We start from the raw sequence: 24,612 nt of genomic DNA, 5'->3' as shown, positions 1-24,612 counted from the left end.
CTTTTAACTCGTTCCGTGTAAATATAGAACGGTTCTATCCGTGAATCATTTTCGCTTACGAACACGGCTGTACCGTTACGTTCCTAGCAACCGTCCGTTTCAGTTAACCTCTGACTGTCGCGTGTCTTCGAATCGAACCTAACCTAACTTTCCTTTGGAACGCGAATGAACTTTTCAAATGTATTCGTACTCTTACAATTATCCAAGGTTTCGCTTAATATTATTCATCGAATAAAAACAGATAGAAGGAAGAATTAACGAATCATACGATTTGCAAATGAGTATTTGAATGATTCTTTGATGAGAAAGCAACACGATATGATGCATTTCGTTGCCGTTAAAGAAAAAATTGTATAATTATGTTGTAATTCAAAGGAGGAGCTGCTTTGTGCGAGTTGAATTCGAAATCTCGGATGTAGTAGATGGAAGTCGCGATTAAACGAATTTTCTAGATGGTTTATCAAACATAAACGAATAAATATGCGTGTATAAATATACGTATTATCAACTCGAAGTCCTATCGACTCGAAGACCACTCGACCACGTCGACGCCTCCGAGAAGGATGGATTAATCATCGATTAGAAGTAAATGATTAGCTCGTTTTGAATGTATATTGGCTAGAGATCGACTCCTCCGATGAATCACGAATCATACGAACGTGACGGAAGTAGCAAACATCTGTCTACTTGCAAGTGCTTTCTCTCTTTATTAACTTTTCGTTCGATTCGACGATAGAATTTAAAAGGTAATTGTTCTAGCGATTAATGCAATGATTATGAACGTAATTCTCTACTACTTCTCTCGATAAAATTCACATATGCTCAATTTCTGTTAATCTCCAATTTAATAAACGAAGAAGAATAATATATATTCGTGCATCTTCTTTTGCAAATACGTGATAAAATTTTGCGTGAAAAGTGAAGGAAAGAAATCGAATGAACGGCAAAAAGAGAAACAAAGTTACGATTCCTATTACTTGCGACACAACGTCGATAAACGTATTGTTTCGTGGATAATTGTCGTCGTTTCGCGTTGCGCGAAATCCATAGCGGCGGATGAGCCGACCAACTATAGGCTCTTTCAAGGACTTTCGACGAGTACCTTCACGGACTGGCGAGTGTTCCAAGAAGGACGAGAAAATAACGAATACGCGACGCGAGATTGTGCGCCTCCGCGAATAATTAAGCCGTTGTTACTTTCTTCCTCTCCTTCTTCTAGAGCTCATATCTGTGCCGTTTGTATTTAGGAGATATTAATGCGAGAAATGTACGTAGTTTTACTGAGAAACTGGAATGAGAGAAACTTGATGAATTCGTTAACGCATATATATATATTATATTCGCAGATGTAATGAGTTTGTAATTCGTAGAAACAATGTGTTGCAACGAGTCAATCATTTACATATTCTTTTGTATAGCGTTTTACTTTTTGTTTTTAATTGTTTCTAATTATTCTGTTTCTAACGTAACGTGTAATATTTAACGAAATGTTGATTCAAATTTAGAAAGATTTTTTTCTATTTTTTACCAATCAACTGCCAATTGACTGTTCGAAAATTAAATTTTTTAGAAAAAAAAAGTCGATAGATTAAAAACCTTGCGTGTTAGATTAAAATGACGCAATTGTTCCATATCAGATAGCGTAGAATCAAAAAAGCATTAAAGGTTAAGTATATATGTATAGTGTGCACAGATCTAATATCCCATTATACACATCTCATCCTGATATGGGTTTCAAACAGATTTCTTATAAATTATCGATAAGATCGTATTATCTATTTAAGCCTATAGTTTGCTCATAAATTTTCATCGATTCGTCCCTCACCCCATTTCTATTCCAAAATGCGATAAATTTCTGACCGCTATAATTTTCTATGTTTCTTTGTTTTTAACATTAAACATTCATTTCGATAAAACGAGCGTAGATATTCAGTTACTTTTATTGCCTTTTGTCAGAGAAATGTCGAGTGATGTGCAAAGGTTAATGTATGCATTAAAATAGACTATATTCGCATTAGTGAGGTTTTCATTGTTTGGTCAGTCGAAAGTTTACTGTTATATACTTCATTTGCTATATACACATATATTATATTTATGCAAATTTCCTCATTAATTGCATCTAAATAATAAATTAAACTTTTAACTTTCTTATTTTATAGTATTAGCTTTATTAGTATTGGCCGATAGCTTTTGTCTCGACAATGCGAGTGAGGAAATGTATTCACCGCAATGAAATGTGTATATCGGAACGATATAACTTTAATATAGCTAAGTATATCTATGTATACTAGGTATATACAAAGTGCATGTATTGTAAAGATAGCCAATCGGATCGAATGGTATATACAAATGACAGAAAAAAATCATAATAAACAATTTACAATAATAATAAAAATTAATTATTAAATATTTATGAAATTTCATAATGGATTTGAAAAAACGTGGTATTTCTCAAACAACAAACGAACAAAGTCAAAAGAAATTTGGAATAATTGCTATTGAAAAATGTCTTGGAAGATAGGCAACAATTATTCCGCTTGATTTTTTCTTTGGCAAAGTGAAAAAATATTTAATGACTTACCATGATTCTCGGTGTGTACATCAGGTAGGATCGCGAGTAGCACCAAAACTAGCACTAATTTGCACTGCACCGTCACAGCACCGACGGTACATCGCGAATTCAAGCACCAGAAATCACTCAACATGTTTTTTAGGCGGCGAATCGCAATACACAAAGCTCACGCAAACGTCATGACAACCGGTAATCACGTTTTTACGTTCCGTGCTCTATCTACTTTCGTTACACGCACTCCACACCGTACTAACCACCCAACCCGACTGCTCCGTCGGTTGGGACTGTTGCAACACCTCTGATGGAGCTTCATCCAGGCCCCCTCCCCCTCTCCTTCCACCCCTTTTGTGTATCGAGCCATCGAACCTACGAACATTCACGAACTTTCCCGAGCTCGAAGCGCGCCGATTATAGTCGTCATTTAAATCGCAAATTACGTTTCTTTTTTATATATATATATTTTTTTATGTTTTTTTTGTTCTTTCGTAATAATTATCTATAATACTTTGATTTCTTTTTTTTTTCTTGGCGTTCATATGAATTATTGATCAGCTGATATTAATGACAGAAATATATAGAGTTAATAAGTTATTAAAAAACAAAGGAATAATTAACCAGAAGATTGTTTTACATACAATACAATCATTTTAAAAAGCTAAATAAATTAACTTTAATGCTTCAATATTATAAAATTAAAAAAAGAAAAATTAAATACTTTCAACACAAGAGATTGAAGTTCTGAAAATATTGATCAAACTACAAGGAAAATTGAAAGGTCGGCATTACTTTAATTCGTGTAAGCAGTTATTGGATTTTAATTATGGAAAACTTGCGAAAGGAAATGATAGAAAAAATAATAATTATGTGCTTGGAACAAAACGTAAACACAACTGAGGATTTTGTTTCTTTTTTGGTATTTATCTTTTATAAGAAATTTTAATTTTGAATTAACCTAAATAATTATTTAATGTTAATTTTTTATGCAAAATGTTATTTTCTACATATATTTATTTTACAGATTACTTTATTTCATTTAAATCCTATATATAAAATGGATGATGAGAATCTTATTAGAGATATAGTTGAAAAAATATGTAATGAAAAAAAAATAAGTTTAACAATATTAAAAATTCAATTATATTTTGCAAAACACTATCATACTAGAGGTGAAAATCTATTTAAATGTATTTAATATTCGAAATAATAATTATATAATCAAATATGTTTTCTATTCCTAGATGAAGTCGTTAAACGATACAGATTGCGATTGCATCAAAAAAGTGGACCATTGGTTGCAGAAATTTGTAAAACTGAAAAAATTGCAAATAGACAGGAATTTGAAAAATTGTATCAAAAGATATTGACGGTTATCACTATTTTAAGTGGTCTTGGAAATCCTACTGTAACTGCAGTAATTCAGTAATAATGCTAAATTTATAAATATTATATTGTATGTATTTTTTATATTATTGGTATTAATGGAAAATAAAATTTATTATTTCAGGGAAGTTTCAACAACATTGAAAAGTATATTTCAACCTTTGGAATTGGAATACTATGTAAAGATGTCTAAACGTGAGAAGGAAGAACAGCTAATGGAATTAATGTGCATAGTCGCAGGAATACGATTATTTAACAGAGATTGCCAACGCGGAGGAGAAGGGATTGACGATTGTAAGTCTTTGAAAATGATTAAAATTAATATACTATAAAAAAATAAATCGTTAACGCAAGTTATCTCTTTAGTACCTGCCATTTTGCAAAAAGCTATAAAAAGAAGTCGCGAAATTATCATGGAATTTTTAGAACATTTAATGACAAAAATATACAAATTCACTGCAATTGTAGAAAAAATATGTTTTGCAAAAGAATTACCAATTAATATTTTTTCAAGAAAGAATATAGAGTGGGCAATTGATATGTTAACAGTATCCCGGCAACAAGAGATTTATATTAGGTATGTTCGATAACAATAATTTAATGTCGATAATCATCGTTCTTTTCATCGTAGAAAACTGTTAAGTGACATAAATCGTAGCGACAAGGAGATTCAAAATTATCTTGAACGTCTTCAAAAACGCTTCTTTAAACTTCATGACACTGTGAGATATAAAACTGCAATTCCTAGTACTGAAGTATATGTAAGAAATCATTATATTATGTTTTCTTTTTCTATAGTTCTATAATTATTTAATTTATCCTATTCTTCTAGCCACAATTCATCGATTTAACTGATATATGGATGGGACTTCAAGATGAAGTGATTATAATAAGTGGTATTAATAACTTTTTTTGGGAACTTCAAACTTTGACTACAAAGGTAATTATTCAATATAATTATGTACGAATATGAAGTAAAAAGATTCAATATATAGCAATATATATATATATATTATAGAATTACGTGAACACATTCAATGAAACACTAATGCTGGATATGCTGTCTGATAAAAAAGTACTTACAGATGCTGAAAGATTAGAACTATCGATGGGTGAATTAATAGGTTATAAAATAAATTGTAAATTAATATTATAATATCAGATAAAAAACTAGATGCTACAAATTAAAAATTTTATTTTAGACGAATGTGGCCAGTGTACTATTTATTATCCTAACGATACTGTGGATTTCGAGAACATAAATTTAGAGGTAATATGAAACGTAAGATATTAAAATTGAAGATTATACCAAGGTTACACCAAGGTTCATACCAAATATGACTTCTCTAGGTTAATGAATTCGCCATTAGTTTCTAGGATTTTGCGCATGGATGTTCATTAGAAAAGGAGTATTAATCCCGGGAAATCCGAATAATGGTGTCGTTGAATGGAAAGGAAAATATTATGTATTTTGTTCGATCGAGGCTGCGAAAGAATTTGGAAAAGATCCTGATAGGTATGTTTTTGTTAAACTACAAAACTATAAGTATTAAAATATTAAATAAATAAATTTGTCACAGATACGTTTACAACGGTCTTAATTTTATACGCAATAATTTTGAGTATGTATATTTGTTTCAAGTATATGATGATGTTCGAGCTTTACAAACTCAAGAAATGTAAGTATTTAATAATGATATTAATCTAAATTTAATATAAAATTATTTGATAGAGAATTTTAATTAACAAGGATATCAGAACAAGCTCCTGACTTAAAAATTCGTAACCATCAAATGGTTCAAACAGATTTGCATATACTTCCATCGTTCATCGATAAGAATTATTCTTCGAATATCTGGGAATTAAGAAATAAAGCGTTACATTTAGTAAGTTCTATCAATAAATACAATGTAAATTAAATAAAATAGAAAAAAAAAAAGTGACTTCATTCCTTTTTCTAGGCGACAATAAGTCGATATAAAACACGCAGCACTCAAACACATAAGTCCAACTTCAGATACGGTGTTTATGTACAAGCAGCTCCGCCTCGAGACAAAGAAGTTCAAACAAGAAGAGATAATTACACGAATACAAAGAAACTCTTAACTTATATCTTTGGTCTACGGGGGAGGAACGATGATAATCAACATGTAGTATCTTTCTTGGAAACCGAACTGAAACACTTATATGAATAATATATCATATATAAATTTTGCATTAGCCTTAAAGGATATATTGGATAGGTGTCCGAAGGTTATTCACGATAGAATGAAGCTACAAAGAGCACTCTTAAAAAAAAATGAAAGCAATATCTTTTTAATGATGTTTTCAAATACATTCACGAAATATCTTGGCATAACCTGTACTTTTTTTTTCATTTAGAAAACAAACTGGTATTATTATAATTTACTTCGTAACACGCGTAATATTTTCATTATCGTCAAATGTTTGCAATGATTTCTTCGTGGCTTCCATTAATTTAGGCCAGCATTCATTAATTTATATTCAAAATACACAAATTTTTCCATACAACGAGATGTGTATATCCACAATAGATTCCGCATCTCGCATCATCAATCTATCTTACTTTCTACAATTCAACATTGCGCAATGCTGCGCATACTGTGATCTTTAATATGCATGCATCATACTTTTACTGAATACATCACTTTACCATTAAATCTTAAGAGTTAGGTCAATTTTTTACACCAAGAAACCTATATTACGACAATAATTAGTAATTACACGATAATACAATTAAATTTCGCTTAATAATAATTTCAGTGTATAATGTAACAATTATACAGAAGAGGTACAGGATGTTGATTTTTCGCATCGTCGTTCTCTTAATTCTTATCATACTTTTTTTTTAACTTACCACATATCTTTTCCCATTCTCTCTTTCTCTCCTTTGTTTGAAAAATTGTCCCTTTGTTACATCCATTTTCAGAAAGTAACCAATATTAAAATAAAAAGATGAAAATATTGTGTGATTTTTGGGCGGCAATTAGTGATTTAGAAAAAAAAAAAGAAAAAAAAAAAAAATTAGAAAAAAAAATTAAGCATTACCGCAATCAGCTATCATTATTAATATTTTTTTTATTTAATCTAAGTATTTAATCTACTTCAATTTTTAACTGTCACGTAATAAAATAAAAAAAAAAAACAAAATTTATTTTAAAAAAATTTAAAACAGTTTTTACTGCTTCACTTTTTACTGCCACAATGGCACACCGTATTTTCATGCTTGGTGAAAAAGGATTGTTTACAAGAACCACCAGGCAAACGATAAAACATTAACTTTGAATACATTGACTTAAAACCAGCTTATTGACTATTGGCCATTTTAATGTTTTCCACATTTCGAAATCATCCGCACGTCCATGGTATCAACCCTTCCTTTTTATATCATCGTGACATTGATCAAATCTACATAGATTCCTACTTGTGGGTCATCATTTGCATACACATTTTGGGCAGCTTTTAACAATGTTAACGAGCCGCGCTTTTAATAATGCCCATAAATTAAGATGCTACATCGCGAATATAAGATTATATTCAATAAGACAAAGCAGCTACCATGGACAACAGAGTTTATCGGAATGATGTAAACATGGCTAAAGTCTTAAGTCGCAAGAAATATGTTTGTGTTTGTATGTATGTATATTTATGTATCGTGTGAGAAAGATGGAAAGATGCACTTTGCATCTTGGAATACGTTATACAATGTTTATAACCTGTTAGAATTCGTGGTTCGAGGATGATTTAATCTACAAAGTGATTTTTGAGGTACTTCATCATACCAAAAGTTCTAAAACGTTTTACTCCAATTACTTTCAATAATTCATCATCGCAGAGTGCGTATTGCTTATTTTTAGGATCCTATAAAATAATAAAATATATTAAAATGTTGAAAATAAAATAAGAAAACAACATATAAGTTTAATACTTACATAAAGATTCCTTTCTTTAATGATACTCCAAATCTTTTTCACAACTTCATGTCGAGCCATTTGTTCAGCACCAACAACAGCAGCAAGTTCCGGAGATAATGTGATAGCACGAGTATATCCACCTTTAGCTTTACCTCCACCACCTTTCTTTGCTCCTCCACCTTGAGCTTTCTTAACTTTACCCCAATCTTCATCACTGTCGCTGTCACTACCTTTCTTTTTTCCCTTTTTGCCAGGCTTATCTATTAAAAATATTATTAAAAATAAAAGGATCGGAGAGGAATAAACATATATATGTATTTATATATATATAATATATTTTAAATTTATTTACTTTTTTTAGGTGTTGCCTTTGGTTTCTTTGGATTATATTCTTCATCACTAGCATCATCATCACTTGCACTTTCTTCATCATCAGAAGATCCTTTCTTACGTTTATTAATTTGTTTCTTTGCAGGACTCCTTTTGGCTGGCTTTTTTTCTTCTTCCTCTTCTTCTTCTTCTGATCCTTCTTCTTCCTCTTCTTCACCATCTTCAGATTCTTCACTAGCAGTCTTCTTCTTTTTCTTTGCTCCATCTTGTTTTTCTTGTAAACACTCCATGACTAAATTGTCTACTTCCTTTTTCCTGTACATAAATTTATCATAAAATTTATCACCACATTAAATATAAAGTAAAACTTATAAATGAAATTAGAAATGAAATTTAATATCAAATAAAATGTTGAAGATGGAACGAGGTGAAAACTTAAAGGAATAGTTTCACACAGAGAACCTTGCTTTCATTTCGGATACAGATAATCTCACTCTTGATTCATTTTAATTACAAGAGCGCCTGCTGTATCCAAAAACATATATCCTCTCTTTTTCTATTTTTTTATTAGAAATATAAAGTAAAATAAGAAATTTATTCATATTGAATATTGATGATAATTTACATAAGCTCTTACCTTTCAGTAAGGTCTATATCAAGTTTTCCTTCAATTTGTAGCCTTACTTTCTTAGCTGACATAGTAGTAAGATCTGCATCCTTAAGGATAGCTAAACATAAAAATATATTTCCATTTCATGCAAAAAATTTTCTTAACTTGAATATTCGAAATTTAACTAAAAATAGACAGTTTATTCGTATAAATTTTAACTTTAATTTACTTTCATATACTTTAATATAAGGAATGTATTATAAAATACAAGAAATGATAATGCTATTAATAAAAGGTAATGTTTATATAATAGTATAAATTAATTAGAATTTAAAATATAATATCAGATAAAATTTAGAATAATATAAGTTTCCCGCGCCAGAATACTAGTAAATATTGAACGAAAATGGCCGCTATTCGTCGTGCCGGTTGCCAATTTTTGTATAAAAAAAAAAAAAAAAAAAAAAGAAAAGAAAAAAAATTTCTGAAAATAAATTTCTTGGCGAAAATATAATAAATTAATTGAGTTTATAAAACTGCTTTCTTTGCATCAGTGGATCGATCGTAAAATACATTGGACCTTGGAATGACGAAAAATAGCTAAAAGTTCAACCATATATAAACGATGAAAGTTCATACAGATCGGTATAATTAACAGTTTATGCAAAAATTCAAGACAAGCGATTGAATATAAAAACTTAAAATTAAGGAAAAAATATTAATAAAGTATAAACATCATGTCCATTTTGAGGCGGCGGGAAAGGTAAAAACTAGTGAATATTCGTGGCAACAAAATACGCCGTAACTGCAACTGTAACAAGCGTGTAAAATTCGAGGGACGAGGCTATATTTGGATTGGTAAAACAAAAGAAAAAAACAGAATCCGTTGAAATATTCTAGAAAATGAGGGCACGGTCCATGTTAAGATCACTTTTCATGGTGCAAAAGTCGTTGAAGACAAGAGAAAGAGCGAGATATGAAGCATGCGATGGCTTCAGGCGCGCGCCACCACAGTTAGACGCGTCATACAGCATACTATAGAACAGAATATAGGGAAAGCGTTCATTTCTAGAAAACCAAGGAAAAATCAAAATTTTTCCAAGACATCAAAAAATTATATAAAAAATTCAATAGTAGATTACACGAAACGGCTAGGCGATACAATATTCCGATAAAGCTGTACGTAAGTGGAAATATGATGAATCGTGGTTGTAATGGCCGGCGTGGGGCACGCCACTTCGTCACATACGTGCGCGTTAAAGTCGTCACGTCGCAAGAGCAAAGAGCCTGATTTCCTACATATTCCTACTCACAAACGTACGAATAATTTGAGCCATGAATGGTTACTAACTTAATTTTGTTATATTCGTAGGCCAAAGTTCGGTAAATCGAAGGATATCGCTACTTACCGGTGATTTCTTTACGAAGTTCTTCGTTCGAAATATCAGCCATGGTCGTCTTTCTCGCTGTGCGTACTGCTGCCAACTGAACCTATGCCGGCTGCGGACTCCCGTAGCGTCCGTTGGTACAGTCACTCTATACAGTGAGTCGAAAATACGTTAACTTTATGAGACTTTAAATACGGATAACTTGGCAGGGATACGTTAAAAATGAATACTATATACACCAAATCGTGTTAGTTTTTTATGATCTACAAGTTTCTCATGACGCCCTACTCATAATTTTGCGATCGGATGACCCTATTTTGATGTTTCGCCAATGCGTTCACAAATATTTTTTGGTAGTGATTGTACTAAGCGACCGCTCGTGGCTGCCGGTGGCGTCTATGGTACAGTCGACTCACATACCTAGTACTATTACTTCCAGATAATATATTTTCAATAATATAATAAGCTTTTTCGATATTTTGAAAGAATATTATATATATTATATTTAAAAATTTTTTTTTTTTTATAAATTTCTTATACCGTTTCATATTCAATAACGAGTATAATTTAATAGATTGAAATATAATTTTTCATGATCCTTCGAGCTGTTTTATCGAAATGGACTGTACAAAGCGACCACTTCTGGATTCATAGCGTCGGGCATATAGTCGCATCATATGACAATCAGTATACATTCTAGAGATATGTTAAAAAAAAATTAATAGTTCAGTAAATATCAGTTATGATTCTATTTTCATTGAATGAAACTACATAGAACACGACGTTGCTTTTATTATTAAAGATTTATATTATTTTATATCTTTCCTATCATCTATATTATGAATTTCATTATCTTTATCTATAACAATTATGATATTCTGTCTATGAAACAAAGAATTTTATATATCGAAGTATATAATGATTTGAAGTGATCTGTATTTGCTTACATATGCAACTAGTTTATGTAACAAATATGTATTTATCATATCTAAAAATTGATACATTCACGTGTAATTGCATCCAATCAGTGCGATATTTTAATAGGCCGCGACTGTCGAAGCGACCACTCGGTTTCTTCCTCGCTTTAGCGGTACAGTAACCACCAACATACTTGAAAGGATGTTCTGAATAAATGATCTTTGAAAATTCATAACTTTATAATCATTAATCCTAGAAAGATGTTGTATTTACAAAATCGTATCAGTTTTTTATAAGGAAAATGTTTCTTGAGAAGCGCCTTGTGCGATCTTATCATTTAATATATGTAAGTAGAAATTATGGCTGGTCTGACGTACATACTTTTGTAGATAACTATACTCAATCTGGCAGGTTCATTGAAAGATAAATTTCTCAATAAAATTTTATATAAATTTATTTCAAAAATGACATAAGAATAAATTTAATTTTTTTTTGAAATGATCTATATGTTTAAATCTTTTTATTTAATCCTAAAAAATATATTTACTAATGACACGTCAAATGTAATGCCGCCACGGTGTTTGAACGCTTTAAAATGGCGGTTTCATTTTTCGCGTAATCATTTAAGAATATTAATTTGTTATCAAACATTTATTCAATTGCACTATCGTAATGAAGCATTCTTTTTTATCGTATGAAATTTCGATAAATTTGTATGAATATTTTGCATAATAATTTTAATTCTTTACACACATATTGATATTATTATGAACTTTCGTCAAAAGTATATCATTTTCCCTCTTAATGTTCTATTACTTCCGGTAAAATGACAACACTGTTTTGTTCATTAAAAAAATTATTTGTTTTTCTGTTATAAGCATTGATAAAATATTCTATAATGTTATAAGGAAATAAGTTTTAGTAAATGTATAGAATAAACATCTTATCGTGTGTTTATTTTGTATGCAACTCAGGTTACGATTGCAAAATTGTCTTGGAAATATTGATATTTTCACGCTATAGATATGTTTACCCTGCCATCTAGCGTTACATTATGAATTTTGGTTTTATTAGCAGATAAAGACACAGACAAAGTATAGAATAGATCAATCACTCAATGCATTTTTTGCTTAACATCTCGAAGGGATTTCAACAGTTTCTTTACCATTTTAGTGTCATGCTCAATGTTACCGATCCAGCACAGAATAAGATTGCAACATTAGTAGTGGTTAGAATTGAAACTAAATTTTTATGTAAAATTGCAAATAAAATATAAAACAACATATACATATATTATACAAAAAGTTTTTATATAAAATTATAAATAAGATATTGCTTTAGAATTTTTACAAAGAAAAATTTAAATTTAAATGAATTAATATCTACTTTAAAATATACAACATACTTTATAATCAGAAAAATAATAAATTCAATAATTTACAAAACATGTTCTTGATATATTTTATCAAATATTAAGCTAAGTACTTTTCTACAGGATACATTTTTCTTAATTGTTCATTTATACATTTATATAAGTATTATACCATAAAATAAAACTTAGCGATATCAAAGGTAGAAATGCTTCAAATAAATTATAATATAATCAAATAGTTATCTGCAGTTGAAATATTATATATATTTAATAAACTATTTGCTTTGCATATTTTATCTAAGAAATAGAAAGAAGTTAAAGTTTTTGTAATGAAAAAAGAAAAGAATAAATAATTAAGATAGATTATTTTATTATTTTGCATGTTTATACAATTTAAAAAGCTCAATAATAGATAATATTAATGAATAATAGAATAAATATATTTCCAGATTCTGAACAAAGTCCAAAGTAATTTATTATGAAAATATAAGTACAATTATCATAATTATAAATATAGATTTCTACATTAATCGATTTATCAATTTAATTAACAAACTTACTATTTAGATTTGATATTGGGAAAAATTCTATTCCAATTTATTTTAAAAAGGATATATAATAGAAATGTGAATTTTATAAGAAAAGAAAATGTATATTAATCTAACTATGATAAAAATAAAGAATTCATAATAACATATTAAGTCTCTTCAATATCTTCTCTATCTAATCTTCAATATTTACATTACAAATGGCAAAAAAAAAAAAAATATAAAATAAATAAAAACAAAAATGATTAAAATAAAATATTACTAGGATATTGTATTAAGATGTTGCAAATAAAAATGCAATGTGAAAGTTTTATAAAGTTTTATAATAGAAAAATATATATTTTATATATATATAAAGAGAAAATACATAAAAGTAAATTGTTAAATTGATAAAATTATTGAATTGAATATTATTATAAATTATAATAATATAATTATAAAATATAGTCTATTTAAATAGTAAAATATAGACTAAAATTTAAAATAAAATAAAAATTCTCAATAAAAAAATGTAATTATTTATATATATTACATAATATATTAATAATATATATTTATTATTATATATATTAATATATATAAATTACATATTATTTTATGTCAAAAAAAATCTTCAATTATTTTTTTTAGTTATTAATTAAATTTATTTTTAAGTAAATTTAGTTTAAATTAAATTAATAAAAATAAATTCTAAAATCAAATTATATATTTGCATTTAAAAGTTATTATATACAATGCTTATTGCAAAAATATTTTCTAAAATATTTGATTTTTTTAGAAAATTATTTAATTATATACATTATATATATTATTATATATACATATATTATTATTATATATATTAAAGAAAAATCCAAAATATTTTTTAAATGTTTAGTTGAAATGTTTTTGTAATTAATTTATCAGATGAAAAAACTTTTATAATATATAACATATTATTTTAAATTTTCGCGCGGTATTAAATGATAGAAGAATTGTGCTACAACAGCCAATTAGAAAGCTGCTATAGGCGATCTACATGGAATACCAATTTGCTACCAAAAATCGCAGTAACGTACAATTCAGTATAAGATGTGTGATTTTAATTGTGAATCGCTATTGAATAATTGTTATTCCATCATTTTTAAATATTATTATTAATTTTATTTAATTATTAATTATGTATTTAATTATTCATTGAGCATTATTACTGACATTAAAATTTTTTAATATTATTTTTTTTTATTTTTATTTGTTATATTGTTGATAGTTATATATAATTTATATTATAAGTTTTTGAAAAAATTCGATGTCGGTTAATATTTCATTTTAATATGTATATCATAATTGATTTTATTTTATATATATATGTTTTAAATCTTGATATGAATATATATGAATTAATTAGTGAAGAATTAACAATTTACGTAGTAAGTAATTAATTATATATATACAACGATTAATTATTTAATTTGAGAATTTTTATATAAACATTTATTTTATTTTAGCAAAATAAATATATTTAGTATAGAATTTTATTGTCTTTTTATTGATAATAAAGAAATATAAAAATAATAATAATAATATACGTATGTATAATGCATAATATTATATATTATAATTATATTATTATATTATTAGTATTATTTTGTGTTAAAAGCTATCATCGCGTATGTCTTTTATCTATTATAGTCAATTTTATTTTACAAAGCATATTTCATTTCTAAGTCTGTTTATCTGCGTATGAATTTATATATCTTTTGTTTTGAATTTTATGCTCAAGGCTATAAATGTTTCTTATAATGGTCTTTCCAGGAAATTTTAGGCTCGCGTTCGTGCCACGCTCGTGCCATGCTCGACTTACCGAACCCCCCACTCCAATTTGAAATTCGATAGACGAAATCGCGGCGCGGGGTGGTGTCATTCGAGTGTCGAAAGTTGTGGAGATTAGACGTGTCGTCTTTCTCGAGGTATGTGATTTATCTAATACGTAATACTTTATTTTCATAATTATTCTTTTATTATTCATATATTACTATTTAATTAATACCTATTTTTATAATAATTTGTTAAATATTATTATAATTGATAATTTTTCGGAAAATAATTTATTTTTTTTTAATCTATATTTTATCTAATCATTAAAATTACCGGTATTACATATTATGAGTTTTTAAAACAGAATTTGAGCTTTATTTTTACTTTGTTTTAATAAAATCGGTTAATTTCGTATATTCTACATATTTTAAATATTTAATTTTCGTTTGTACAGGTTAGTAGCCAATTGTTGAGATATATAACTTTCAAGGCGGGAAAAGGAATTTTCAATATGGACGCCAATATGACAGTTGACTTTTTATGAAGAAATAAAGTTTGAATTTTTATCTTGAAGACAGACGTATGTAATTACTTCTCTATTTTCTTTTTATTTAATTATTACAATAATGAAGATATCATATATGTATTAATATATGAAAAATATTTTAAATTTTACAAATGAATTGATCATTTCGTATTTAATATATATTTTTGTACATTGACGAAAGATAAATAATGATTTTTAAAAAAATAGCAGTATCTTTCTAAACAAATGCTCGATAGAAAATAGAAGAAAAATATGAAAACATTTACTTTTTTTTATCTCACTATCCCTCTATTAATATAATTTTATTTCCAGAAAATTATTTTAACCGCGCGCAATGCGGTTAATAGATTCAGTGTTTGTTTCGTAATAATTTTTTTTATGTTTTTTAGAGGATAATAGCTCTAAATAAATTTAATTATAATAGTTATACGCGAAATTAGAATCAGTGCTTGTTCGCCGATTACATAATTTGAACGGACGCGATAGTTTCTTATTTTTATTTTTTTATTTTAAATATTCGTTTTCGGTACAGAATAGAGTCAGTGCTTCTCTCAAGAGAATAAGGCGATCATCCATCACGCGAAAAGGTAAATAATCATTAGATTTCAATCTTTTGTATTAGAATTTTAACTCTTAATTATTAAAATTTATTAGAAATTCAATTATTTTTTTTATTAAAGTTGAAAATTGAATACAATTTCATTTTTTTTATTATTCCAAGATTATAATGAAATTTTAAAAAAAATTGTATAATATATGTATAATAATATTTTGTTACAGGTATTGAAGATTTCTTTATATTTGTGGCTACGCGCAATGTAGTCGGTAGAGTCAGTGTTTGATTCGTAATAATTAATATAACTAATAAAATAATAATATACTATAATTATTTTTTGTTTTAAAGTTCCAAGTAAATATAATTAAAATAATCATATGCGGAATTAGAGTCAGTGCTTGTTCCGATTATTCAAATAATCGAACGCGTCTTTTTTTTTTTTTTTTTTAATTATTCGTTTTCGGTATAAGTTAGAGTCAGTGCATCAAGAAAATAATGCGATTATCCATCACACGAAGAGGTAATTATTTTTTCATGTTTCATTTCTCGTTATTAATCTTTTAAATCAATATTATATTTCAAATTATGATGTTTCAAGTTTTGTTACAGTTTTCACAGTCTCCTGTTTTATGATAATGGTTTCCTATGAGCAATATAGATTCTTCGCATCGAATGGTGAGTCGCATGCATTTTTATTCCTCCGGTTACTCAATCATGTCGAAGGATGAAAGGTTCGAATCGACACGGGTAACTGGTTGTATACGTAGAATTTTGCACGAGCACAGTGACCTCGGGTATTTATTATACTCGTGACATTTCTTCTTTTATTTATCAGATCAGGATAGAGTTTTCTTGCACGTTGCGTTTTTAAAACAAAAATAAACAAAAAATATGTATTTAAAAATAAATATATAAATATGAAATTTTAAAATGTATTTAGTAGTGAAGAAGTTGAATGTCCTTTCCAACTTCGTTATAAAATTTTAATTATTAGGCAATAATAATGATAATATATATTATCATTAATATGTTAACAATTTTTAAATAAACAATTTTTAATTTTATCATAATTGAAATTCATTTGATTTTTTATTGTAAAGTTAAATACATGATTTGAAAATAAAGATATTAATTTTATTTTCTCCGTAAAAAATATATGAAATTTTATGTGCAAGAAAACATTTCGCGACAGATAGATTTTTGAATCGAAGCAACAAGTTTTGAACATTTTTTTGTATATTCGAAAATGTGCTTTGATGAAGAGATCGTCTGAGGATATTTTCATTAATATTCCATTTAAAATAAATTATTTTTTATTATATTTATCATTGTAAATAAACTTATTAATAATTATTGTAAATAAATTTCTTGTTCATATATTTTTCTTTGTTACATATTAAAATTAATAGTTATTAATAATTATTAATCTTATTAAATTCGTAAAATAAATTTTTAAAAATTTGAAATAAAATAAAATATTAAATAAAAAGAATATTAGCCCGTTAGATAAATAAAATAAATGCACTAATATTTTTTTTTAGCTTAGGATTTTCAGGTTTAACCCTTTCCATGTTCATTGCCAGGAACTCACTCACGTGCCCAGGTGCTACTTGGGTGAGAGAGAGGTGATGTGCATGATGATTCTAATTTATAAGTTTATCACAATTTCTTTTAGCGATTGATGATGCGTTAATGTATCGTGCACAACGTATTTTCCACATTGTGCGTGCTGTGGTTAGGCTGTGGAATTGCGTTGTTTCGGTTATTGGTCCATTTACAATTATTATTAATTCAATTTCAATTCATAATGATAATTTTACATTCGCTATGGAATAATACGAATTTTAAATAAAAATTCTACAAATATATATATATATATATATATATTATAATAATAATTGTCAAAATAATTTTATAGTTATAATAGTTATCAAAATTCGTATTATTAACAACTTTATTTAACAGATGTAGATATAGATTCTTTTAATTTTCGATATTTATAATTTAAATTAAAATAAATATGAGTTTTTATCGCATTTTACGCAATGATCGTTAGCTGTCATCAATCGATTTCAGGAAAATGGTACGTAAAGTTAGAGTGTGCGAGTAGTATGCCAAGCTCGGGTGTCGGAGGCGTCCCGGGACGCTTTCCCTAATGTAGGCCTTTTGCGCCCGGGCATTATGCGTGAGAATATCGTGGAATGAATGTGTTGGTGTGTCTGTTTTGCCATTTTTTAAATATAGGGCTAGGTAGGATAGGTAGTATACTTCTGGTGTGCCTGTTATTTATAAGTAGGTAGGGCCGGGCAGGTTGTCACAGTCTCTGATCGGGTAGGCGCGTTTTCGCTTGACAACCTGTTTCAGGAAATCTAATTTGAAAGATCGAGGATAAAATTGGAACGAATGGAGCATGCCACTCGTTTCTGGCTTTGTTCATCGATTTTTCGAATTCCCGCGGTCGTGGTCGCGAGTGATTTCGAAACGAACGTTGCGCTCGAGATTCTGCACGTGTACGAGCAACAATCACTATGATCGTTGGTCGTCCATGTGCGCTTAGCTTTCGCGTATTAGACTTTTTTTTCCTTTTTTTTTTTGATTTTCGAGATTAGTGAATCTCGAGCCTAGATTTAAGTTTCAGCGGGCATTGCGCTCGAAGGAGGAAGACCGAAGAGGCTCGACAAACTGTCACGAAGAGAGCTGCAACGAATGATTTCTCATCTTTTGGATCTTATTTGGATTCAAAGAATGGGAGATTATTATTATTATTTTGTCACTGTGCTCGTTTTAGTATGTAGTAATTTATGTTGTATCGTCTGGCCGATATGCATGCCGGCCCACCGTCCACATCCAGTCATCATGGGCATCGCGATTTTTTATTATTAGTGTTGCGATTAATTAATAACGGGTTGAATTAGTGTTGCGCTATAATTTTCGCGTTTCTTTATTAGTGTTGCGAGAAAATATTAACGGTTTGAATTAGCGTTGCGTTAAAATGAGAATCGCGTTTGCATTAGTGTTGCGTTAAAATGAGAATCGCGTTTTTCTTTTTTTATTATCAATTGTTCTAATTTCTTATGAAGTAGTTCTAAAATTTACTTTATTTATCATTTAATTTTTGATTAAATTTAATTGTTAGCTCTTAGTCAAATAAAAATATTTGTTTCAAAAATTGCGTTGAAAAATAATCGCGTTTGTTACTTAGTGTTGCGAATATTGAATGCCCAAATGTCTTTCACTGGGATTGTGAAAGTTCCTGAATCATCTAGCTAAAAAAGCTAAAAAAGCTACAAGGGTGATTGTACGACAGCAGTCATTCAAGAAGGCTGCATTTTTCGTTATTAGTGTTGCGTATTTAAATTTGAGTGTATAAATTAGTGTTGCGTTAAATAATTATTTCGCGATTTTTCCAATTTTTTTTTCTTTTTTTTTGTCAATGTAAATTAATTAGTATTGCAAATAAAATGAAACACTCATCGCGGTTGCTTTTTTATTTTGGAAAAAATATTAGTTTGTTAGTGTTGCGATATAAAAAAATATTCCACTCACGGTTTGTTCGGGTTTATATTGAGTGGAAAATATTTGTATTGTAGTAGCCCTTCTGGCTACTAAATTTATTTCTTTTTCAGCGCTCCTCATTATATTTATTGCATTTGTTGTAGAAAATACTGCTATATATCGTTATCAATATCTATTTTTAACAAAAATTTTATGTATCAAAATTAAAAAAGAAATTATATATAATTTCTTTTCATCTTGGTATTACATTATATAAATTAATACACACGCACACACACGTACACACACACGCATACACACGTAGTGTATATATTAATTATGTATTACATATATGTATATTTTTTTTTCAGTTATTAATTATTTTTTTTAAATTACTAATCTAGTAAATAAGTTGTTTGTTTCAGATATATTTATTCAAGAAATAATATTTGAACAAGGAAATAAAAGTGTTATACCAATGAGAAAGTAATTACACACATATATATAATGGAATTTTATTAATTCTTTGTAATTTTATTTGTTTCAGGGACTTCGTGGGATCAATCAAAGAAAATTCATGTATTTCATATAATTTCCTTTTTCCTTTCCTTGATTATATTGAGATTTTTATGTAGGTAGGCATTTTGAATAAATCTTAGTAGTATTATTTTTAAGTTTTTGGTAGATAAGATAATAGGGATTCTTTGTTGTACAAATACTGCAAAGAATTGTGTATGAGTTGAAATTTAATAGTTCTTAAGAGTCAGGGGTGTAACTCATCGCATTTCAAAGTGCATACAAAGTATGCAAAATTCCCAAAGATTATTTTCATTCATATTCTTTTCAATATTATTTATTAAATACGTACCTACATACGTACCTAGGTAGGAGACTCTGGTTTTTAATTTAGGTAGGTTAAACTTAAATTGAGTAGGCAGGCCGTTATTTTCTCTTGTTTGATTAGGCAGGTTATTTTTTAAATTTAATTAAAAGTGATTGGTATATGTTTTTAAGAAAATTTTGGATAAGTAAAATGGTTTATAAAAAAACATTGATTAATATTGCTTAAAGTACAATGTATAGTAGTAGTAGATGCATGCATAGTGATAGTAACAGTGGTATCAAATGGTGACGGTTTAATTAAAATAAGCATAACTCTATGAAAAATGTTTCATTTTTTTTGTTTTATTCTTTGTAATTATCAATATTCTGTATTTTCATGGCAATGAAGATATAAAATATTGATAAATTAGAGTGTGTGTGTGTGTGTATGTGTATATCTTATATAGAGTTATACTATTAGATTTAAATAATTTTTATTTTCAGGTTTAGTTTTTCGCGACGGTCTTTCTTTAAAAATTCTTTTGTTGTTTGTTTTTGCGCAACGTTCGAGATTTTGAACGTTTTGCAAATACATATCAAAAGAAATATTTAAAAATGAATTAATTTTTAAAAGGAGGGTGGATGGGACGTCGTGGTTAGGGTGGGTCTCCAATTCGCAGCAACCTCCACGTTTGGTGAGACCTGGGAAATCATATTTATTTGATATACAATTATTAATCGTATTACAAGTTATTTGTAATATAATTATAAATTATATAGCAAATAATATGAGCTAATAGGCTGCGTTCGCGATGATGGATATAATTATATAATTACGTAATTACATAATAGGTTCGCGTTATTATCCTACGATACGATTTACCGATCTTAGGTAACACGTAACGTAAGGCAATCTTTGAAACATACTTTATTCGGATGGTTATGCATGGCGTGCAATGATAATGCAGAAAACTGCAATGGCGTGGTTGTTCGTTCGATAAAGGATTAACAGATGTCGCTTCAATGCGGACAATTCACTTTCTATGAATTTTACGTTTTAGAATGCCGTGTGGAGGAACGGAACTTATAGTTGTGTTATTATTTCTATTTGGTTGTACCATGACCTCCTTTTACATGGCGCATATGCGGTTGTACTAACCAAATGTGAAAACATCGTCTCGAAAACCGAATGACAATGATTAATTCATGAATGATTGGTTATAAATTTATAACAACATTGAAATTTCTAATTCTTTACAATATTTAACAAGGATATATTAGCGATGCGCATTTATCAAATGTAAAATTGTGAAAAATAAAAGATTACTATTTTAAAAGATTAGCGATCAAGTTCTTAAACTTGTATTTTTCCAAAATATCTCCAGTTACTTGGTTTATAGTAGTGGAATCGATGTTGCTTTTCTGGGAAGTGCAAACGGACGAGCGTATCGCTATTCTGTAACACTCGATACGCGTCTCAAATGCCGTCGCGTAGGATCCTGGTACAAGGGGAACGTGAATTTTCGATTGAACAATGTGTGGGTAGGTGAATTTGACGCGCGCACTACGAATACGACAACGTGCATGAATCGAACGGACATTGGAATGATTTCTCGCGCCACGTGTGTGCGACTTATGTATTTGGTGTGCGTGCACTCTCCACGTGGTTGTGCTTGCCGCGTATCACACGTATACACGGAGGCGCGACAGAGGCGCCGAAGACGCGTACAGACACGAATATGTATGCTTAAACGAACGCGTGTGTCTCCCACTCTCCGCGTTTATATACGAACGTCTAGCGGCTCGTCACGTGTACGTGTCAAAATCAATATTTGGCGTTACTAGGTTATGATAACACTGCATTGTGTCGACGATGTCTTACGTAGTAGGTATGCATAGGGACACGGCAAATTCGCGCATGCAATCTCATTTCGGATGAATTTCATATCTTTTAGCGTAACAAGATGGCAATTAACGAAACAGATAAATAACGCATCGAGATGGAACGATATGGTAAAAAATTCATCGCAACGATTCTTCACCACGGTCAAGAAATTTTAATTTTCTCGAGGCGGTAGATGGGATTAAAAAGAAGCGATACGATGGAATCGATATCACCGGAACAGCGTGGAAAAACAAACGGATCCAGGAGGGCTCGCATAAATTGCAGAAAACGTACTCTCTAACAAGCAATGAATTTTAATACAGGTAATTATCGCCGTAATTTGATGCAACCCCGTAACTTTCCAGCCGAATCGGTCTCGTTCTATCCCAGCTACTTGGCATTCTGCGTTTCCGCCGCGCTTTCGTTACCCCAAGAAGCGCGGCAGGAATGTTGTGCTTACTTAGCTCGTCGAGTAGATCTCGTCCTCGGAGGAATACCGGCACAACAGGTGTACAGCGCTCTACATAATGCATAGAGCAGATTTTCAGGAGCGTAAAGTGTAAACTCGAAAGGGTTTTGCAGCCTGGCTGCTAGACTCCTCCTCGGTTACCTTCGAAAGCGAATCTTCGTCTTGGCTTTATACCGATATTTTCCAACGGATGGAGACGTTTATTTACAAGATTTTTTTTTTCCTTCTCCCAATATTTTCGACCAACATCTTCGACGAATATCCTTTCGAGTAGAAATTAGGATAGCCCCTTTCCTAAATTATGCAAATAATTGTCGGAGATTCCCTCGCGGGAATGACGGAGCGAAACGATAGGTAACCATTCGACGATTCGCTGGCTCATTTGTCCACGAAGTACGGATTAATTACCATTTTAGCGAAACAAAGCCGGTTTTTCTATCAGCGGCGTTACAGGACTTGGTACGGTTTGCGTTTAATCCCGGCGGGACGAGCACTTTTAATTACTCGATGTCGGGGAAAAAAGAGAAGAAAAACAGATTTATCGTCCTTAATATACTAGTTTTATTCGTTTATCCTTTCATGCTTTCAGCGAGTGCACGTCAGTCTGTTTGTCATGTTCGTTGCTTGTTACTCCTGCTATTCCACTCGCTATCCTGCTCCCGCCCCCGCTCCATCTCCCTCGCACCGGCCCCGTTCTCAGTTTCGCTCGCCCCTCTTTGTCCATAGGTCTCTCGGTCCCTCTCTCGATCGCTCTCTCGGTTCCTCTCCTCGGCACCACACTTCCCTTCTTTGTTCTTTGCGCAGAGACAATTCCACTCGGACAATTTTCCATGCATGGGCTGCCACGTTTTTTCGTCGCGTCCACGCCTATTTTCCGGCCGACGATTCGGCGAACCGCGCCGTGGATTTTGTCCGCCACGCGTGTCCACCGACGCGTTTGTGGACACACGCAACGTCGAAATCGATAGCTGAGTGAATTACGCTACGTGGACCGATTAGAAGCTACTATATGCCCGATCCTCCCGTGTCGAGAATCGGGAGGAGGGAGGGGGGATGCAGTGGAAGGAGGAGGATCGAAGAGGAGGAGGAAGGGAAGAGAAGAGGGAAGAGAGAGAGAGAGAGAGAGAGGATGGGCGAGCACGTAGCGCGCGTAATTTATTTTTACGTGTCTCGGACGCTGGTACGATTTAATTAAACGAAAGGTGGTAGCGGCGCGATGCGTTGCGCGCTTTGACACCGCTCGATTTTTATGCTCGCGAAAAACCACGCGAGAACGGAAACGCGAAAGGCCTGTCCGTAAATCTTGCTCTATTTAATTAGCTCTTTTCGCGCGGCTTCGTAAATATTTTGTTTTATCGTCGCACGTGTGTGACCGTGCGTGTTACGATTATGACGCGGAAACGGACGGTAACGGGTGATATTTTGACAGTAACGGAGGGATATCGCGTTTATACGATGTCGCTTACAATTTAACGCTTCGACATACATACCTATCGTATGTAGGAACGAACGACACCATTTCCCCCCTATACGGGGGTATAACCGTACCCCGTTCGTTACAGAAAACACCTTTTTTCTTTCCCTAAAGTACTTCTCTTTTTCCATTTTTCCATTTTATAGACGCGTTAAAAATTGGACTCTTGGATCTCCCGGTTGCGGGAGAGCAGAGACCGTGAAACGCGAGGCGAAGCATTTTTGAAAAATATATCTCCTCTCCTCGGTTAAAGGGGATAAAATGGAGGATATGGGGTTCGATCCCGAAATATTTGTATCCCGTGTCTAACAGAGACAGAGGTGCAAAGGGAGGTGTGGGTGGGCGGAGTGGACGGGGGATGGGGGAGCACGCGTGTCGGAGAATATATATCTATCGTATCCTCTATCGCAACAGATGCCTGTTGCTACGCGGCCCGGCCGATGCTGCCACGTTTTCGGCTGGTCGCTTCCAGTTCTCGCTCCTTTCCTCCATTCGCCTTCTCTCTCTCTCTCTC

The 24,612-nt window shown here is 30.6% G+C and overlaps 3 protein-coding genes and 1 long non-coding RNA gene across 6 annotated transcripts in view; 2 read left to right on the top strand and 2 right to left on the bottom strand.

Annotated features, from left to right (window-relative positions):
• LOC108002262 (disintegrin and metalloproteinase domain-containing protein 12) overlaps window positions 1-2,867 on the bottom strand; it is a 43,071-nt gene extending 40,204 nt beyond the window's left edge. The window contains exon 1 of one of the 2 annotated variants that reach the window (XM_017063846.3): window positions 2,582-2,867. In XM_017063846.3, the coding sequence (XP_016919335.2) occupies window positions 2,582-2,705 (124 nt within the window). In that variant the 5' untranslated portion in view covers window positions 2,706-2,867. The remainder of the gene's footprint in view (window positions 1-2,581) is intronic. The other variant, XM_062085885.1, reaches the window with a different exon arrangement.
• A 142-nt stretch (window positions 2,868-3,009) lies between these two features.
• LOC108002317 (cilia- and flagella-associated protein 206-like) lies at window positions 3,010-7,147 on the top strand. The gene is made up of 13 exons (XM_017063939.3): window positions 3,010-3,485; window positions 3,591-3,738; window positions 3,811-3,991; window positions 4,077-4,246; window positions 4,319-4,529; window positions 4,584-4,713; window positions 4,785-4,892; window positions 4,971-5,076; window positions 5,155-5,222; window positions 5,323-5,468; window positions 5,533-5,631; window positions 5,703-5,838; window positions 5,914-7,147. Exons 1-13 carry the CDS (start codon window positions 3,393-3,395, stop codon window positions 6,145-6,147), a joined length of 1,830 nt encoding a protein of 609 aa, XP_016919428.3. The 5' UTR covers window positions 3,010-3,392; the 3' UTR covers window positions 6,148-7,147.
• On the bottom strand, window positions 6,242-12,124 carry LOC108002318 (uncharacterized). The gene is made up of 5 exons (XM_017063940.3): window positions 10,237-12,124; window positions 8,855-8,945; window positions 8,240-8,532; window positions 7,906-8,147; window positions 6,242-7,834 (listed from the first exon to the last, which is right to left on the bottom strand). The coding sequence occupies exons 1-5, from the start codon at window positions 10,277-10,279 to the stop codon at window positions 7,718-7,720; spliced, it is 786 nt and encodes a 261-aa protein (XP_016919429.1). The 5' UTR covers window positions 10,280-12,124; the 3' UTR covers window positions 6,242-7,717.
• A 2,821-nt stretch (window positions 12,125-14,945) lies between these two features.
• LOC133667354 (uncharacterized) lies at window positions 14,946-16,844 on the top strand. 2 transcript variants are annotated; one of them, XR_009832772.1, is made up of 5 exons: window positions 14,946-15,002; window positions 15,305-15,430; window positions 15,710-15,984; window positions 16,178-16,473; window positions 16,563-16,844. It is a non-coding gene; the product is annotated as an uncharacterized LOC133667354 (long non-coding RNA). The 2 variants fall into 2 exon arrangements; XR_009832771.1 differs by having other exon boundaries at window positions 16,178-16,844.
• Window positions 16,845-24,612: the final 7,768 nt, after the last annotated feature.

Source organism: Apis cerana, linkage group LG15, assembly GCF_029169275.1.
Source record: "Apis cerana isolate GH-2021 linkage group LG15, AcerK_1.0, whole genome shotgun sequence".
NCBI classification, from domain to species: Eukaryota; Metazoa; Arthropoda; class Insecta; order Hymenoptera; family Apidae; genus Apis; species Apis cerana.
This window is presented reverse-complemented; position numbering and strand designations above follow the sequence as displayed.

What these genes read in the sequence shown, in the direction of transcription:
- LOC108002317 (XM_017063939.3), top strand. Translation starts at nt 3,393, where the DNA reads ATGGAAAACTTGCGAAAGGAAATGATAGAAAAAATAATAATTATGTGC. An exon ending in ACTGTAACTGCAGTAATTCA is followed by an intron (nt 3,992 to 4,076) that starts GTAATAATGCTA and finishes TTATTATTTCAG; the next exon opens with GGAAGTTTCAACAACATTGA. An exon ending in TCGAGAACATAAATTTAGAG is followed by an intron (nt 5,223 to 5,322) that starts GTAATATGAAAC and finishes ATTCGCCATTAG; the next exon opens with TTTCTAGGATTTTGCGCATG.
- LOC108002318 (XM_017063940.3), bottom strand. Translation starts at nt 10,279, where the DNA reads ATGGCTGATATTTCGAACGAAGAACTTCGTAAAGAAATCACCG. An exon ending in GATATAGACCTTACTGAAAG is followed by an intron (nt 8,533 to 8,854) that starts GTAAGAGCTTAT and finishes ATTTATGTACAG; the next exon opens with GAAAAAGGAAGTAGACAATT. An exon ending in TTAAAGAAAGGAATCTTTAT is followed by an intron (nt 7,835 to 7,905) that starts GTAAGTATTAAA and finishes ATTATTTTATAG; the next exon opens with GATCCTAAAAATAAGCAATA.